This window comes from Artemia franciscana, chromosome 13, assembly GCF_032884065.1.
Source record: "Artemia franciscana chromosome 13, ASM3288406v1, whole genome shotgun sequence".
Lineage (NCBI taxonomy): Eukaryota > Metazoa > Arthropoda > Branchiopoda > Anostraca > Artemiidae > Artemia > Artemia franciscana.
In genome coordinates, this window is record NC_088875.1 from 35194067 (window position 1) to 35212048 (window position 17982).

Here is a 17982-nt window from a genome sequence, read left to right on the forward strand (position 1 = left end):
ACGACTGAGACACAGGGATTGTTTGAATAGAAATTACAGACCGGGACACCGGGACACAAATGACGACCGGGACACTGGGACACAGGGAATATAAATGACGACCGGGACACTCAAAGAGAAAATACAAACTGGGACACCAGGACACAAATGACGACCGGGACACAGGGAATATAAATGCTATTTATATGCACAGACAATGGGACAGCGAAGAATGTTGTATATTCGCATGTTTTACGTAGTTAAAAAAATATATTTATATCTATCTCTATTCACAGGTGGGACACAGGGACACAGCTACAATGGCGCGTAACTAATATGGCGCGTAACGACTTACGCGCGCGGGGGGGCTTGGGGGGGCGCGAAGCGCCCCACCAACTAGGTGTTGGGGTGGCGCGAAGCGCCACCCCAATAGCTAGTATATATATATAATTTATATATATATATATATATATATATATATATATATATATATATATATATATATGTGTGTGTGTGTGTGTGTGTGTGTGTATAGTACTTTTCCTTTTTGTTTCTGCGGTTTTTCTTGCCTAACCAATTTCAAAGGAATTTAGGAACTGATTTGCAACGGACGGTAGATAAAAATCCATTGATTAAGTTTTTTTTAGAACAAATTACTTGTCTCAATAAGTTTTAAAAAGATTTGAGCCCTTTTGTACTATAGTCAGAGACATCACCTCTGATGTAATGAAATCCCCATTTTTATGTCCCATTTATCCAACATGCTTGCCTCCTAGATTTTAAACCAATCGGTGGTTAAATATTTAAAGTTTCCCGCTGAAATATTGGTGTCGGGTAGGGATGGTTTGTAAGGGCCCTAGACCCAGCTTATGCATCCAATCATACATATTGAAAATTCGTGTATGTTCCACTTCAATTAATGTACAATATATAATGCTGATAAAAAGTTGATATGGGGTGAATAGGAGTGTTGAAAGGAGGGGCCAGGGGTCCATTTTGCCCATAAATGATGTAGATTGAGCTTTGATTTAAATAAAATGAAACATGACTAACTTTATGCTAAATTAACTTAATGATGAGTTAATAATCAAGTATGAGGTAAGATGTCTGACTTTGTTTGATCTGGGTTGCACAGTAGTTGGCACACACTCTACAAAGTTTATTATTGCACTCATTTTTTTTGAAATTTTTTAACTAGTTGATTATATCACATTAAGAAATACATTCAAAATTCCTGCCAGGTCTGAGGTTGTTAAATAGACTGTGCGATTATAAATGTCCCCGATTATAAATGTGATTATAATGCGTGATCATAATGTGATTATATTGTGATTATAATGCGATTATAAATGTGTGATTAAGAGTGGATGCAAAATGAAGTAGTTGACTTACAAAGTTATTTAAATATAATTTTAGCACAAAAAAGTACTACTTTAACGAAACAGTATTAAACAATATTACTTTCACAGAAGGTATTCAAAAGGTGCTATTTCAATAAGAAAGTACTAAAAGTAGTATCTTCGTACTATTGATAGTATATCTGTATGGTAGATCACACCGAACCGGATCGCAAATAATAAGAAAATAAGTGCAGTGTCTTATATAACTGATATACAATATCAGCAAGAATGGGACTTTGAAGAATAAAAATTAACTGTGTCACAAAAATATCACATGCAAAAGAGATACAAATGATTAATAGGGCAACAGAAAAATAAAGATTGGAATTTAATGCAATGAAAGGCAACATAATATTTAATTATGAAATAATATGCTGAAATAGATATTGTATTTTATCCTAAAATGAAATATTCAAATACATTTTTACATATTTAATGTAATACCTTTTTCAAATGAAATAATTACCAATGTTTCCATTGCCCTGCAGCCCTCAAAATCTCCTCCTCCTCCCCCTTTCTAAAAAGAATCAAATCAGCCATTGTAATTTATCTTCAAAAGTTTGTCAATGGAATATCCCATAAAAATCAAATTAGAACATATCTTGTGAGAATGCAGTAGATGAGGCCGAGTCTCACGGAAAGAGGATCCCCGGTACGATCCTCCGCGTGGCAAGGAAATAACTTAATAGAATTTATCACCATAATTTTTATTTCCTGTAAGAAATATCTTTGTATATACTTTTCTATCTGACTCGAGACGATTTTCGGAACGTAAATAATGAAAACGAAATTCTAGCTGCTACTATTTTAAATTTTTATTTCGTTTTTTTCTAATAGAATAAGATTTCACGATTCATCTTTAATATTTACTATTTGAAGAATTCTCTTTTTGTGGAAAGTAGTCTAATTTTTTTAGTCTAATTTGACCCTCGATCAATTTTGGTTTCAGCAGGCTTAGGTGAAAAGAACAGTTGCATCAAGTTAGTTTATTTTTCGCTGTTTCTTCAATCGTAAATAACGAATAGTTGAATATTGAGAAACACAAATATTTATAAGAAAAAATAAATTGAAGGAGCCAGATTTAGAATAGTCTAGAGGAAAAAACGTAGAAAAGGGAATAAATAATAAAACTTGGAATAGCAAAATAACAAAAATTGAATATAGTAAAATTATAATTACAATTTCAACAATGTGCAAACAAACTTCCTCTAACAATGCTCACAGTCAACTAGTACAATGAATTAACTTTACCAGTTCAAGACAAAAATGTTTCGACCATCACTGAAATTGTATTATATACTTAGTTGCGTCAGTTGCTTGTGTGATCGATTGACTATTGCCATATTTTTCTTGCAACTGAAATTGTATAATATATCTGTGTTTATTTTTTCAGTATTATAGCCTTGAAATGATCAAACGATCAGAAAATAAATGAAAAAAAAAAGTTTTTCAACTAAAGGTTAGGGACAACATTAAAACCTAAAACGAACAGAAATTACTATATATATGAGGGGATTGCCCCCTCCTCAACACCTCGCTCTTTACGCTAAAGTTTGAATTTTGTTAAACCCCCTCATATATGTAATGTTTTCTGTTCGTTTTAAGTTTTAATTTTGCTCCTTACTTTCAGTTATTTTTTTATTTAATGTCTAACAATGGTCGTAGTGGACTGGTTCAAGTGAACAACCCATTGAAGACAGCAAATTTTTTCATCAATCAATCAAATTGACTTATATATTCATATATGTATGCTGTTTGTTTACAAATTCCTAGTTCTTGTCAAATGAAGCTGTGTTGCATATTCCCATTTTCTTCAACGTTTTATAGCCTTTAAGACCTGACCGACTGGATTTTATTGGCCTAAGATAATAATTATAAAAACATCAAATTTAAAACTATACAGGAAAACGAAAAAATAGAAAAGTTAATTTCGAAATTTATGCATCAAAACTTCGAAAAATAAACATCAAAACTTAAAACGAACTGAAATTATTACGTACTTGAAAGGGTTCCGGGAGGATATTTACCGAGGGGTATTTTCCGTGGGGGGGGGGGGGTATAAACTCTAAGTGGGGGGGGGACACCTAGAACTGGTATTTTTCAAGGGGTAAACACCGGAGGGGGGGTAAACATCTATATATTGATTAATTGTTAGATTGTTTACAGATTGTTATCAAACAATCTATAATTTATATAATGTTTGATGTGATTCTATCAATTATTAGGTTACTTATGCGAGCAAAAAATTACCAAAGTTCATACTTACTATTGAAATTCGTCAGTTTTCATCCTAAAGAGTTCAATCTAAACTACTAGTAAACTACAAATGTAATATAAATTCTACTAATGTACTTTTGGTTTTATATTTTTACAGGTTTTGTGGACATGTGGCCGTAAAAAACTTGTCTTGTCTACTTGTTAAGGTTCCTATCTTGATACCGTTATTATGTGTTATCCAAAGACACATTCTACGAGACAGGATCAATGCGAAATTATTAGGAGACATGATGTAACATTAGTAAGCAGACTAGGGAAGATGAACTTAGGGGAGGAGGAAGAAATTTGGATTGCCAGAAATCTGGGGTGATCTTGGTGCAAGATTTTTTTTTCACAACTAGCCATTATAAAAAATAGGGAGAGCACTTGGGAGGAGGAGGAAGAAATTTAAAGTAAAAAAATAATCTTGGTGCAGAATTCTTTTTCAAAACTAGCTATAGTAGAACTAAGGGGGAGCACTCGGGGGAGGAGGAAGAAATTTGGATTGCCAGAAATCTGGGGTAATCTTGGTGCAAGATTTTTTTTTCACAACTAGCCATTATAAAAAATAGGGAGAGCACTTGGGAGGAGGAGGAAGAAATTTAAAGTAAATAAAAAATCTTGGTGCAGAATTCTTTTTCAAAACTAGCTATAGTAGAAAAAAGGGGGAGCACTCGGGGGGAGGAGGAAGAAATTTGGATTGCCAGAAATCTGGGGTAATCTTTGTGCAAGATTTTTTTTCACAACTAGCCATTATAAAAAAATAGGGAGAGCACTTGGGAGGAGGAGGAAGAAATTTAAAGTAAAAAAATAATCTTGGTGCAGAATTCTTTTTCAAAACTAGCTATAGTAGAAAAAAGGGGGAGCACTCGGGGGGAGGAGGAAGAAATTTGGACTGCCAGAAATCTGGGGTAATCTTGGTGCAAGATTTTTTTTTCACAACTAGCCATTATAAAAAATAGGGAGAGCACTTGGGAGGAGGAGGAAGAAATTTAAAGTAAAAAAATAATCTTGGTGCAGAATTCTTTTTCAAAACTAGCTATAGTAGAAAAAAGGGGGAGCACTCGGGGGGAGGAAGAAGAAATTTAAAGTATAAGAAAATAATGTTGGTGCAGAATTCTTTTTCAAAGCTAAAAAAGAAAAGGGGAGATTCTCTTCAATTAAATTATTAACATTAAATTTAGTTAACATTAAATTCTCTTCAAGGAGAATTTAGTGGGAGAAGGAAGAAACTTAGAGTTGAAAAACAAACTGGGATAATCTTAGTCCAAGATTCGTTTTTGGAACTAACTATAATAGCAACAAAAGAGTATACTTTATCCCCCGTCCGACACTCTATCGAAATATAATATTCATTGCTATTATAGTCGCTCCTTATCCTACTTTAAATGTCTGGATATATCCCAATGGCGGTTCTGGCCTCCCTTACGTCCAGGGCAAAATCTTCATTAGAACTCCTCTGTCTCCCAAAACTTTTCATCTATTAACAAAATATAAATACATAACTTGAGAAAAAAGATTCACTTTATTAAGCATATGTAAAGATAAAAAACCCCGTTATTTAATAAAATAAAATTTCAAAAAACACAGAATTATCATAATCGTTGGATCAATTTTTTTTTTAATTTTGCGTCCCGAAATGAATAACCACAAGTGTTTACTTTACTAGTTCACGACAAAAATGTACGACCATTACAGAAATTGTATTACATATTTAGATATGTTAGCTGCTGGTTTTATCCGTTGAATATTTCCTATTTCTCCTCAGGTGAAACCCTGCAGGTTTTTCGTCCATCTATTGAACCCTTGAAATGGTCAAACAATCCTACTTGTATAATGGCACTTAAACAGACTGGATTCTCTTGGCGTATTATAAATCGATGATAATCACAAAATCATTAATTTCAAGTTTGTGCAGGAGAACGGGAAAACGAAAGTGTATTTCGGTTTCTTTGTCAATTATTAATGATTAATAGTTTCAGGAAGAATTTCTTTATGACATCCAAGATGCTGTAAAAGATAATTTGTAAGGAATAGCCCTGACAGGCGGTGGTTTTCAACAGCTACCCCAAGTGGGTTAGCACAAGTCCGGAAAGGCCAAAAATTTTATTCATACTGATAATCGAATAAGTCATGGGAAAGTAGAATTGAGCAATCGATTCATCAGGCAGAGTTTATGAGAGTCAATATAGTTTGTCGAAAAGGTGGAAATAAAAATTCACGAGGTTATGATGCCCTAGAGTTTAAAAAGCGCCGGTGAAAATTTAAAGGATCATTATAGCGAAATATCTTGAAAAGAAACATAAAATTCGATTTGCTGGTTTATTTTGCTATACTTTGTCAGAGATAGCCACTTGTTAAATATCCTGACCAGACTCAAGAATTAAAGTTAGGTTAATCATAATGAAATATTACTAAAATATGATGAAAATACAATACTTTAGCAACATAATTATGGAAACTAAAACATAGAATTATGCAAAGCATGCCTCCCAGAACAAATTATATTAAATACCTAACCTAACCAAAATGCCAGTTCTATATATTAAATATTTAATTCTACCTACATAGTAGTTTATCTCACTGAGCCAGAGCTAATTATCTCCGATTAGAGAGAGAAAAACAGTTTTCTCTTGAGTCTGGTCGGGATGTTTCACAAGTACCAAAAAATAGAATAATCATTACTATTACTACTACCGACAATATCCTACAGCACCAATTAACCTGAGGCCAACACAGCTACTCACTCTCCTCCTCTATCCCAATCTACTCAAAGCGTCACTCTTTTTTAAAAGTGCCACTTCCTCTCCTCTCGGTGAAATAGTAATCTTTTTCACCTAAAATTTCAACCTTTAATGTAATCTACACTGATCTTAAAATTTCTTTGATTTTTTTTTTTTTTTATTTTGTGTAGCCAAAGATAATTGATGAAAACAAGGTATGCTACTATAAATTATCAAACAACAAAAATACTATTCCCGGTTTTGCAGGGTTCCCTTCCGCCAAAGCGTACCCCTTTCCAAGTGGAAATACTTAAGTAATACAAACACATATTTTTTTTTTGAAACCTTGTTCTCAATCAACTGTACATCATCCTCCACCCTCCCAGTATTCCCTCAAAACCCTTACAATATCTTTACACACTCCATTTTAATCCTCCTTTTAAAAATCCAAAAATAAACTGTTAAATTCTTTTTAATACTCATTTGGCTACTCAAAATTCATAGCAAGGCCTCCCTCTTTACACCGTCCAAAGAACTTCCCGTCAGAAATTCCTATGAGAAATTGAATTAATACGTTAATAGTGTTAGGTTAAATCGCACAAAAGAAACAAAAATTTGATTTATTAAATTTAATTCAATTGATTTATTTGAAGGGTTAATCGATTTTTTTTTGTTTACAGTTATTTATGTTTTCTGTTGTTTCTTTTTCCGTTTTGTTATCTTCTGTATTCCACACTATTGTTTTTGCTTTTTCTGTGTAAAAAGATAAACAAACAAACGATATGCGTTTTATTCAGGTTACTTACAAAGTTTGTAAAGGCTGCTTCGCTTAAGTCTCATCGCTTTTTTAACAGCCTTTTTTTTAGATAACTGTTGCTGGTGTTTTATTATTTGATGTTCATTTTCTTGATCTTTAGTTTTGCTTCTGGTGCATTTTTTTCAATTACTTTTTAATTAATTTTTTTTTATAATTGTTGCTGGTGTTTTATTAGTTGATGTTCATCTTCTTGATCTTTAGTTTTGTTTCTGGTGCATTTTTTTCTTTTTTTTCAATTACTCTACGACTTTCACATAGTGTTGTTTGATGTAGGTTAGGGATAAATTGTTATTATCATCGTTATTATTATTGTTATTATCATTATTGTTATTTGTTTTATTGTTGTGATTATAAGGCTAAATAGCAAAACAAATGATGTGTTTATTTTGGCTATGTCATTACGGTGCAAGGTAAAAAAAAATAGACCGGTAACTTATTACATCTGAGGTTAAGTCCGAATATGTGGGTTTTTTTTCGCAATTTCCAAATTCGCAATTCTTCATTTTGACCAATTTTGACTGTTTTGACCGCAATTTTGCAATTCCAATTTTACGCACCGTCAGAAACTATGCATATACTCTCGATTGACCTAGTCGAAGTTTAGTTACATTATAAATAATTTCTGTTTAAATATCAGAAAGTATATTTCAGGTCACAATTTTCCCGATATGAAAGCTGTGCTCTTTTTGAGAAATCTGAAGACAAAAAACCTAAAAGTTTTTTGATCGAGGAAGGGGAATGAAAAAATTTGAACTTTGTTGAAAAATGGTAGCCTATTCAAAAATACCTTTTTACCAAAATGCCATTGATAGATTGTTTGCCGTTGCTACATTATTTGTTTAATGACTAAATGAAAAAGTAATGTGACATTTGACTGAGCAATATTGACTAAAACCGACAAAGTATAGTGAAATGAACGAATATTAACGACTAAATGACTAAGTAATATGACTAAATGACTGATTACTAATGACTAAGCATAAAATTACTAAGTAAAGTGAAAAATGAGTAACACTTACTACTGAGATCCGACGGTTTTCATCCTAAAGAGTTCAATCAAAACTACTAGTAAGCTACAAATGCATTCTAAAATTCAACTAATGTGCCTTTTGGCTATGCATTTTTACAGGTTTTGGGCACATATAGTCGTAAAAAACTTGTCTTGTTTGCCTGTTAAGATTTCTATCTTGAGATCGTTACCATGTGGTACTCGACTATACGTTTTAAAAGTCTAAAGCCATGCAAAATTGTTAGAAAAAGTGATAAACCTTAGGAACCAAAAAGCGGGAGCACTTACGCGGGTGTATTTCCCCGTAAATAAAATCTCCCTGGGAAATTCCCTCCCCAAACAATCCCCCATCGCAGAAAAATTTCCCCAGTAAAATTTCACCCCGCAGAAGATTCCCTACGGATAACCCCCCCCTGAAAAAAATTGCCCCACAAGCAAAACAGAGCTACCAGAGGGAAAGTACTATATAGGTATTTCAAAATGTCGATCATATGTCCTAAATGGTAACAAAAGGACTAGATATAAAAAAAAACAGGTTCCAGTACAGGGGCTGTCTCCAATCACTTTCGACTTTTATAGAAAGGGTAAAGACTCTAAATTCCGATCAAATGAGTATCCGCCGAAGTTTTTACGACGACAAAGAGGGGGACGAAGAGAGGGCAATCCTCCCTCCTACACGTAATAAATTCTTCATATTTCGTGTTTTAATGTTACTCTTTAATTTTATAAGTAAATAAAAAAAAACACGTCTTTTAACTGCAATAAGGAGCAACATTAAAACTTAAAACGAACAGAGATTATTCCGTATATGAAAGGGGTTGTCCCCTCCTCAACACCTCGCTCTTTACGCTAAAGTTTGACTCTTTCTCACAACTCTATTTTTAAAACAATAAGAAACTTTAGCGTAAAGAGCGAGGAGTTGAGGAGGGAACAATCCCTTTCGTATACGGAATGATTTCTGTCCGCTTTAAGTTTTAATGTCGCTTCTTACTTGCAGTTAAAAAACTTGTTTTTTTATTTAATTTCTGAATGTTTTTTAATTAATGCATGTTTTAATTTTGGCTCACCGCACATGAATAATTAAAACAAGATTTGCATATTAATTTTTGTTGGCTAAATGGCTTTCTCATAGTTTTTATCGGACGGTTTTGATAAAAAAAAGGCGTTGGGGAGGAGGCCTAGTTGTGGAGGCCCACTCCAATCTTTGGTTACTTAAAAAGACAACTAGACCTTTTTAAATTTTTTTTACGAAGCTTCAATTTGGTCCCAATTCTTTAAGAATGACCCCTGAATCGCAGAGGCCGTAGAATAGATAGTCGACATTACTAAAAATACTTTGGCGTAAAGAGTGAGGTATTGTGGAGGAGACGAACCCCCTTATAAACGTAATAATTTCTGTTTTTTTTTTAGGTTCTAATGCTGCTCCTCACTTCCACCTGAAAAAACTTTTTTTTATTTATTTTCTCATTGTTTTTTTAATGCTAGAAAATCCTGCGGTTCCTTCGTGGGAATTTTCTCTCCTCATGATAAATCCCTTCATGGAAAGATCATCCCGGATAACCCCTCCCCCCTCCCTCCCCACTTAACTTGGAAAAGTCCCCCTGAAAACGTCTGTACTCGTCCCAATAACCATTACTATATGTAAACAATGATCAAAGTTTGTAAATTGCAGCCCCTCCCCCAGGGACTGTGGGGGATTAAGTCGTCCCGAAAGACATAATTATTAGGTTTTTCGACTATTCTGAACAAAATGGCTATCTCAAAATTTTTATTCATTTTTTAGTCACTTAAAAAGGGCACTAGAACTTTTAGTTTCCGTTAGAATGAGCCCTCTTGCGACATTCGACCACTGTGTCGACCACTGGGTCGATATGATCACCCCTGGGAAAAATAAGAAGAAAAAAGAAACAAAAAACAAATAAACACGCATCCGTGATCTGTCTTCTGGGAAAAAATACAAAATTCCATATTATTGTCGGTAGGAGTTTGAAACTTCTGCAGTAGTGTTTACTGATACGCTGAATCTAATTGTGTAATTTTCGTTAAGATTCTTTGACTTTTAGGGAGTTTCTCCCCTATTTTCTAAAATAAGTCAAATTTTCTCAGGCTCGTAACTTTTGATGAGTAAGACTAAACTTGATGAAACTTATATATTTAAAATCAGCATAAAATTGCAATTCTTTTGATGTATCATTTCTTAGAGTTTCGGTTACTATTGAGCCGGGTCACTCCTTATTGCAGTTCGTTACAACGAACTGTTTGATAACAGCGTAGACCAGAATATTCTTGGAAATCCGGAGGGATTACATATCAATTTCTATTCCTCCAGTCCTTCCTTAGATCTAAGTCTGTATTTATCTGAAGATTCAATGAGAGATAAGATGTTTTGACATTAAAAGGCACCTTTAGGGGCGTCTACCCGCCTCCCCAACTACAAAATGATTAGAAAAACCTACTGGAGAGGTTTGAAGCTCTTATCTACAATATTTTGAATTTTTTTCGCCAAAGGAAGATCATGGATGCGTTTTGTTTATTGTTATTTGCTGTTCCTTCAGGGATGATCGCATCGAACCAAGAATTCTGAACGACTGGGAGAGCGCCCATTCGAACGGGAATTGAAAGTTTTAGTGACCAAATAGATTAGAGGACAACTAACCCTCTTCCAACGACCTTTTCCCCCCAAAGACACCCGATTGAACTTTGTGATAGTCATTTGGTTTAGCATAAATCAAAGGTTCAATAGATATGCCTTTACGGGTGACAAGAACCCCCATAGCCTCTAAGCAAAGGGCGTAAGTTATGTCATTTGTCCATTGTTTATACATAGTATTTGTTATTTGGAAACATACGGACATTTTTTGCAGGGAAGTTTTCTGCGTTGGAAGGTTTTCGTTGGGAATTGTTTTGGATTCACAAAACCGAATTATTTGCATTTGTCTTTCTTTCTCTTTGGATGCATAATTTTACATATGTAGAGAATGTTCCTGAGGAATTGTCTTTGAAAATGTGAACAAGTTTTCTTGAGTCTTCCTCCTAGCGCTGAAGAAGGGAAGCGGTTGCCCTCCCGAAATTATGAGTTTGATTTATCACAGTACTTTTTCCCTCCCGTCTTAAGTTTAAGATGGCTCTTTCTTTTGAAAAACTTCTTCTTTAAGAAATTTTTATTTTTTTTTCCAGTTTGGATTGCTAAAGTATTGTTACTGATAAAGATATAAATGTTTCTCCTGTTTTTCGCATCTTCGATTAAGTAATTAAAATATCCGATTGAATTTATTAGTATCAATTAGATTCTTTTCATTTATGTCAACAACCCCCTCGACAACATGTCTTCAAAGTTTTAACTAAATACCTTCAGCCATTTGTAATTTATTGCAGATACACCTTTAGGATAAACTGGATGCACAAACCGTCTTTCAATTTTGTTTAGCATTCCCCAAAGTTTCACCTTAAAGGTTCCTTCACATTGAGTTTTGGCGTTCCGTTATCCCCTTCACACTGGAATCCGTAAGGCTCAATAATCCTTCCTAAGATCTTACGTTAACGTAACCGTAACCGTAACCGTATACGAGAGCTTTAACGGAAGAAGTTCCAAATTATTGAATTTGTAGAAGCTAGGAAATATTTATATAGCTCAAAGGACCCTGGTTTCAAGGATAGGCAATTGAAGCAGAATTCGTGGGAAAGTCTGAGCCAAAGCTTTGCTTCAGTTGGTAAAGACATTAGTGGTGAGTATTCTTGGCATTTTTTTGATTTGTAGGCTAGGGTATGTTTTGCTAAATATTGTTATTTCACTTACTAGTAGTCTGTAAGTAATGCTGAAAAAATTAGCAATGCATTATATATTAGAATTGATTTTTCTGTTGTTGTTTTTTTCAAATATTTGAAACAAAATTAGCCTAGCCTACTGGTATTTTACCCTAGCCAACTGTATCTGTTATAATAATTGAAACTCTTTTGGAAGTAATCTTTTTCTAGGCCTGTTCATAATTAGACCCATTGTTGAAATTATTCTTTAATGTGGAAAGAATTTAAGATCATAAAAAATAAAGAATTTAAGATAGGCTAGGCTAAAATGGTTAAAATGCGGTTAATAATGCTAGAAACATCATAATCTGATTGATAAAATACATGATATGTTTTATATTTAAGAACCTAATCATTATTCAGTAATTTGGTATTTTTTTAGGTTGGCTACTGAGGGCTAAATCTGGTAGCCCATATTTAAGAGGAGGGTAAGGTGCGTTGTCAAAAACACAAATGTGATACATAAAGAGAACATAAAATAAGGAATCTAGTGGTAGCCTACTGCTTTCAGTATTAGGCTTATAGACTGTTTCCTCCTATGGAACTCTGGATCTAGAATAGTAGCCTACCTTGCATCCTAGCCTAGTCTCCTTTCACCTGATATTCTTCAATTTGAGCTATCTAGCTATAATATAGCCTATCAAAATAGCCAGGCTGTACATGAAAGTCTGTTGATTTTTTTCTGAAAATGGCAATACTGTTGGAAATAAGTAGCCTACAATAAACAATGCAAGTCAAAACAATCACTAAAGTTTCATATATAGTCCATGCCATTGGCTATATATTTTACATTGTCATTAGTAAACCATGTAGCAAAAGAGATTGAATGACACTGTTAGATTATCTTTATTATTAACAAAGCTTTCAAATCAAAGGAGGTCATTGCTTATAATTTCAAAACTGTGATGATTAATTCCCCTATTAGTCTCCCTATTTGCATATATGTTGAGCAATGTCTTTTTCTTATGTTGTTCCATGTACTGTTGGCATCTTGTTTTGTATTTATACTGTGAAGAAGTTTATAAATGAGGATTTGGTAAAACATATAGGGCATATAGAGATGTGTAACTTTATGGCAAAGAGCCTTTAAGGGATGTGAATGATTTCATATCTGCTTTTTGTCTTTTTTGTAAAGAAACTCAAATAATATATTACAAGTCAACTTAAGTCATTATCCCACATACTATTTTACTCACTCAGATTTTATACTCTATTGAAACTAATTTTCAGCAATTGTGTTCCTTCAGTTTCAAAACAAAGTAACTTTGAACATTTGAAGACTGAACAGTTACACCATTTTTAGCTGAAAACTTTATAAAAAAAACAAAAAAAAAACAGAATAACTATACTTTACAAATCTATTACTAAACATAGTGCTAAGAAATAAAAACAGAAATATATGAGTTGAGTGCATCAAAGACAATAATTTTCTTGCTACAAGTACTTTAACTCAGAATCAATGAATAGTATTGATATAAGAAAGTTACAAATTTTTAATGTTGTTGAAGTGACAACAAGCTTAAGTTGGTTTAAAGGATCTTTCTTTCACATTTCATTTACCCTTTCTATCTACAAAATATTGTTTATAGGGAATAGCTATGTAGGTCCCAGTTGAATTTGCTGTAAAAAGAGCATGTCTAAAATTGCTAAACATAGTAATTATTGTTGTTTTTCCAGTTACTGAGCTTGTGAAAAAATGGGGTAATTTGAGGGATTGCTATGTCCGTCTGAAGAAAAAAGGAAAAGCTCCCAGTGGCTCTAGTGCTGATTCAAGCTTAAAGCCAGAAGAGCGAAAACTTGTTGAAAAAATGAACTTCCTTCATAGCCATATTGTGGAGAGAAGCAGAAAAACTACAGGAAATACTGTTCAGCATGAAAATGGTATTACTAGTGAGAATCCACTGGACTACACCACCACCATTTTTGCTGATAGTCATGATTCAACATTTTTACAGTCTGCAGATAATCAAGAGTCAGAATTTTCACAGTCTGCAGAAACCAGCCTTCAAAATAGTGATGGAGTAGTGAATATTGATGGAGTGTTTGATTTTATTACACCAAGGAAAGAGACTTTTATGGCAAATGAATCAAGTGCTTCATCTTTTCATCAGAATGCCACAACCCCACTACCAGGAACTTCAAAAAGAAAAAGGACTGTGTCTGCAGATTCAAGTGACTTGAATAAAATTCTGACAGATTATTTCAAGCAAAGAGGTTGCAAAAAAAATAATACAGATAGCAACTTGGATCAGCATGATCCAGACAAATATTTTTTACAGTCACTCTTGCCTCATTTAAAAAAAGTACCAGATGATTTGATGTTGGATTGTCAACTAGATATTTTACAAACAATTAAGAAGTATATTTAATCAGATAGTGTATTTTGACGTATATTTAATCAGTTTTATAGACAAATAAAATAAAGCTTTTTAGTTTTCGATTTAATTTAAGCATTGTACTATGTTAAAAAAATGGTTAGTAGGTCAAAAAAATTATAAATAGGCCATCAATATAAATAATGAAGAATAATTATTCTAGTACAAAAATAAAATGTAATTTGAGAAAATAGTTGCAACATTTTATGGCTGTGTTTGAAATAGAGTTGCTGGCTATAAATATTTTTTTAAACAAAATTTCTTATAATAGCTTTAGTTTAGACTCCTATTTCTTAGGGAGATGGAGAAAAACAAAGTAAAGAGGAGACAATTTTAATATACAGTAAATTAAAATATGTCAAAAGACATGGCTGTCATATCCCTATAATTAATGTGAAAGTAGTAACAATTTAGAAACTGCCACGTAATGCTCTTTCCCTTTGCCAAGGTACACTTCCAGTAGGTGAAACTAAATACCTAGCCAGACTGTCTCTGAGACATTGGGAGTTTCGTGATGCATTGTTGCTTCCAAACCGTCTGTGTTCAGATAAGACAAAGCTAGTTGATGTTTCATTTTGATCACTCTGAGCTCCATGAGTCTGGATGAGAAAATTATGCAAACATAAACATGCTAAAACTAGTAATTTTGCATTTTCTGGCTGGAGAATAATCTCACTCCGAAATATTCTAAATCGTTGGGCAAAAATACCAAACGCATTCTCAATTGATCGGTGGGCACTTGATATTCTGTAGTTATAGATTTTTTGTTCCTCTGAAAGCCTGTTTCCAGGGTATGGGCGCATTATGTAGTCTTTTAGAGGGAATGCTTCATCAGCAACAAAGAAAAAAGGGAATTTATCATGAGTTCCAGGCAATGGGCTTGGATCTGGGAATTTAATTGCACCACTTTCAATTTTCTGTCCAAACTCTGATCTTGAAAAGACAACCCCATCACTCTCACTTCCATATGCACCAGCATCAACAAATTTAAATTGGCAATTTGCATTGCATGTTGCTAGCAGAACTATACTATGGTAATTTTTATAGTTGTAAAATTGGGAGCCTGAATTATATGGACACTGTATTCTAATGTGTTTTCCATCCATGGCTCCCACACAGTTTGGAAGTGATGATTTTGCCTTGAATGTTTGGCTTATTTCTTCTAGATCACAGGTATCAGGAAGTTTTAAATATTCATCCTTGAGAGCTTCATAAATAGCATTCATTGCATCTTTTATTATGCCAGATACTGTTGAAAGGCCAACTCTAAAATCATATCGCAAAGAGGTCATTGACATTCCTGTGGCAATGTACCTAAATATTAATGCTAACTTTATTTCTGGTGAGATTGGCTTCCGAAAGTTGGTATGCTTCTTTGTCAGCTTGTTCTTTACTTTGTCAAATATTTGAAAATACTCATGTCTTGTAAACCGTGTATAGTTAAAAAACTTCTCCTCATCATCAACAAGCAACATGTGTTGTACCAAGGCAATCTGGCCCTTCTCCTCTCTTTCCTTTTGACTGAAGATTGGACGGACCCATATTCTTCTCTTCTTTCTAAAAAAAACCAGGATTTTAATGGAGGTTAGTATTATTCCTGTTGCCAAACAGAGGTGAATATGCTACTGGAACTATGGTTTAGAACCAGGAATTGATTCAATTGAATCTAAAGCCATTATAATATAGCCTACCGTCTGGTAAGAATTCTTAAGCAATGTCCCTTTCCCAACCTTAATAACAATTGCTGTCATCTAGTAATAATTAATGAGCACAATAGGAACCAGTTTGTATTTTGCTTCAATTTTGGAATATTATTACCAAAAATAGTAAGAATTTAAAAAGCTTATTTATTCAGTTAATAATTTCAAAGTTATCAAACAAACACAAAGTGGAAACAATAGGGAAAATCTTTTCAAGACAATGGACATCAATGTAGCCCTGGTTGAACTTTGTGGAAGTAAGGATGGTAGGGCTGTTTTTAAAAACACTTTTTCTAATTAATTCTCAAATTTTAATGCAAGTTTATTCATATATATATATATATATATATATATATATATATTCTTTCTTGTATTGTGCTGAAGAGAGCCTTGGACATAGGGCCAAAATATCCACTGTCTTGAAAAGATTTTCCCTATTGTTTCTACTTTGTGTTTGTTTGTTATGGAAAAGCAGTGTGGTCTTCGTTGATATTTTCAGAGTTATCAGTTAGGTCACCTAGATGCAGACTGATTTCTAGCTGCTATTGCTTCTTTAAACAAAGAGTACAATTTATTGGAAAAAAATCACATGACCATTAAAGCATTTATTACAAATTTTGTTTGGAAAAACACGCAAGCTTTCTGTAAAGAAAATTGGAATAAATAGGACAACATACCTTTTTAACTGTTTAGATTCTGCTAGGATAGCCACAGCGGCGATTATCATATCCTCTTCACTGTCACTACTTGTTCCAGTGTTCCAATTCCAACTTGTTGATTCCATGTTTTGCAAATTCAAACTTTAGCAGATGATGATTGTGATCGATTTTCTGCGATAATGGTGTATAACTTTATTACAAATAAACGGTTCGGTGTGAAGGGAAGAATTTTGATGTGAAAGAACATAAACGTAAGACCCGTAATATGAAACGTAACAACCGTAGCATTAACCGGAACGTAAGGTCTTACGTTTTCAATGTGAAGGAACCTTAATGCTCTTGATCTTTTCAGACACGCCCAGAATAAACATTCTTTCCTTTCCTAGCGACAAATCATGTACATAAATAATGGGAAGAAATTCATAATTCACAATTCTTGCCCAGATGGTGTGATGGTATCACCAGAGGCATACTTATTAGAACATTTGACTATCAAACAGTTCGTGGTAACGAACTGTAGTAAGGAGCGACCCGGCTCAATAGAAACCAAAACTCTAAAAAATGGAATTTTGATACCAATAGCTACATCAAAAGAATCAGATTTTAATGCTGATTTTAAATATATAAGTTTCATCAAGTTTAGTCTTACGCATCAAAAGTTACGAGCCTGAGAAAATTTGCGCTATTTTAGAAAATAGGGGGAAACACCCCCTAAAAGTCATAGAATCTTAACGAAAATTACACCATCAGATTCAGCGTATCAGAGAACCCTACTGTAGACGTTTCAAGCTCCTATCTACAAAAATGTGGAATTTTGTATTTTTTGCGAGAAGGCAGATCACGGATGCGTGTTTATTTGTTTGTTTTTTTGTTTTGTTTTTTTTTCTTTTCCCCAGGGGTGATCGTATCGACCCAGTTGTCCTAGAATGTTGCGAGAGGGCTCATTCTAACGGAAATGAAAAGTTCTAGTGCCCTTTTTAAGTGACCAAAAAAATTGGAGGGCACCTAGGCCCCCTCCCACGCTAATTATTTTCCCAAAGTCAACGGATCAAAATTCTGAGATAGCCATTTTATTCAGCGTAGTCGAAAAACCTTATGACTATGTCTTTGGAGACGACTTACTCCTCCACAGTCCCCGTGGGAGGGGCTACAAGTTACAAACTTTGACCAGTGCTTACATATAGTAATGGTTATTGGGAAGTGTACAGGCGTTTTCGGGAGGATTTTTTGGTTGGGGAGAGGGGTTGAGAAGAGGGGGAT

At 33.8% G+C, this 17982-nt stretch overlaps 2 protein-coding genes across 5 annotated transcripts in view; one reads left to right on the forward strand and one right to left on the reverse strand.

Moving 5' to 3' along the window:
• LOC136034856 (purine nucleoside phosphorylase-like) overlaps nucleotides 1–8319 on the reverse strand; it is a 33505-nt gene extending 25186 nt beyond the window's left edge. Inside the window, exon 1 of one of the 4 annotated variants that reach the window (XM_065716325.1) lies at nucleotides 8195–8319. In XM_065716325.1, the coding sequence (XP_065572397.1) occupies nucleotides 8195–8217 (23 nt within the window). In that variant the 5' untranslated portion in view covers nucleotides 8218–8319. Of the gene's footprint in view, nucleotides 1–1823; nucleotides 1843–2558; nucleotides 2705–3645; nucleotides 3771–8194 lie in introns of those variants that run through there. The other 3 variants (XM_065716326.1, XM_065716327.1, XM_065716328.1) reach the window with 3 other exon arrangements.
• A 3461-nt stretch (nucleotides 8320–11780) lies between these two features.
• LOC136035104 (uncharacterized) lies at nucleotides 11781–14433 on the forward strand. The gene is made up of 2 exons (XM_065716685.1): nucleotides 11781–11909; nucleotides 13666–14433. The coding sequence occupies exon 2, from the start codon at nucleotides 13797–13799 to the stop codon at nucleotides 14355–14357; it is 561 nt and encodes a 186-aa protein (XP_065572757.1). The 5' UTR covers nucleotides 11781–11909; nucleotides 13666–13796; the 3' UTR covers nucleotides 14358–14433.
• The last annotated feature ends 3549 nt before the right edge of the window (nucleotides 14434–17982 follow it).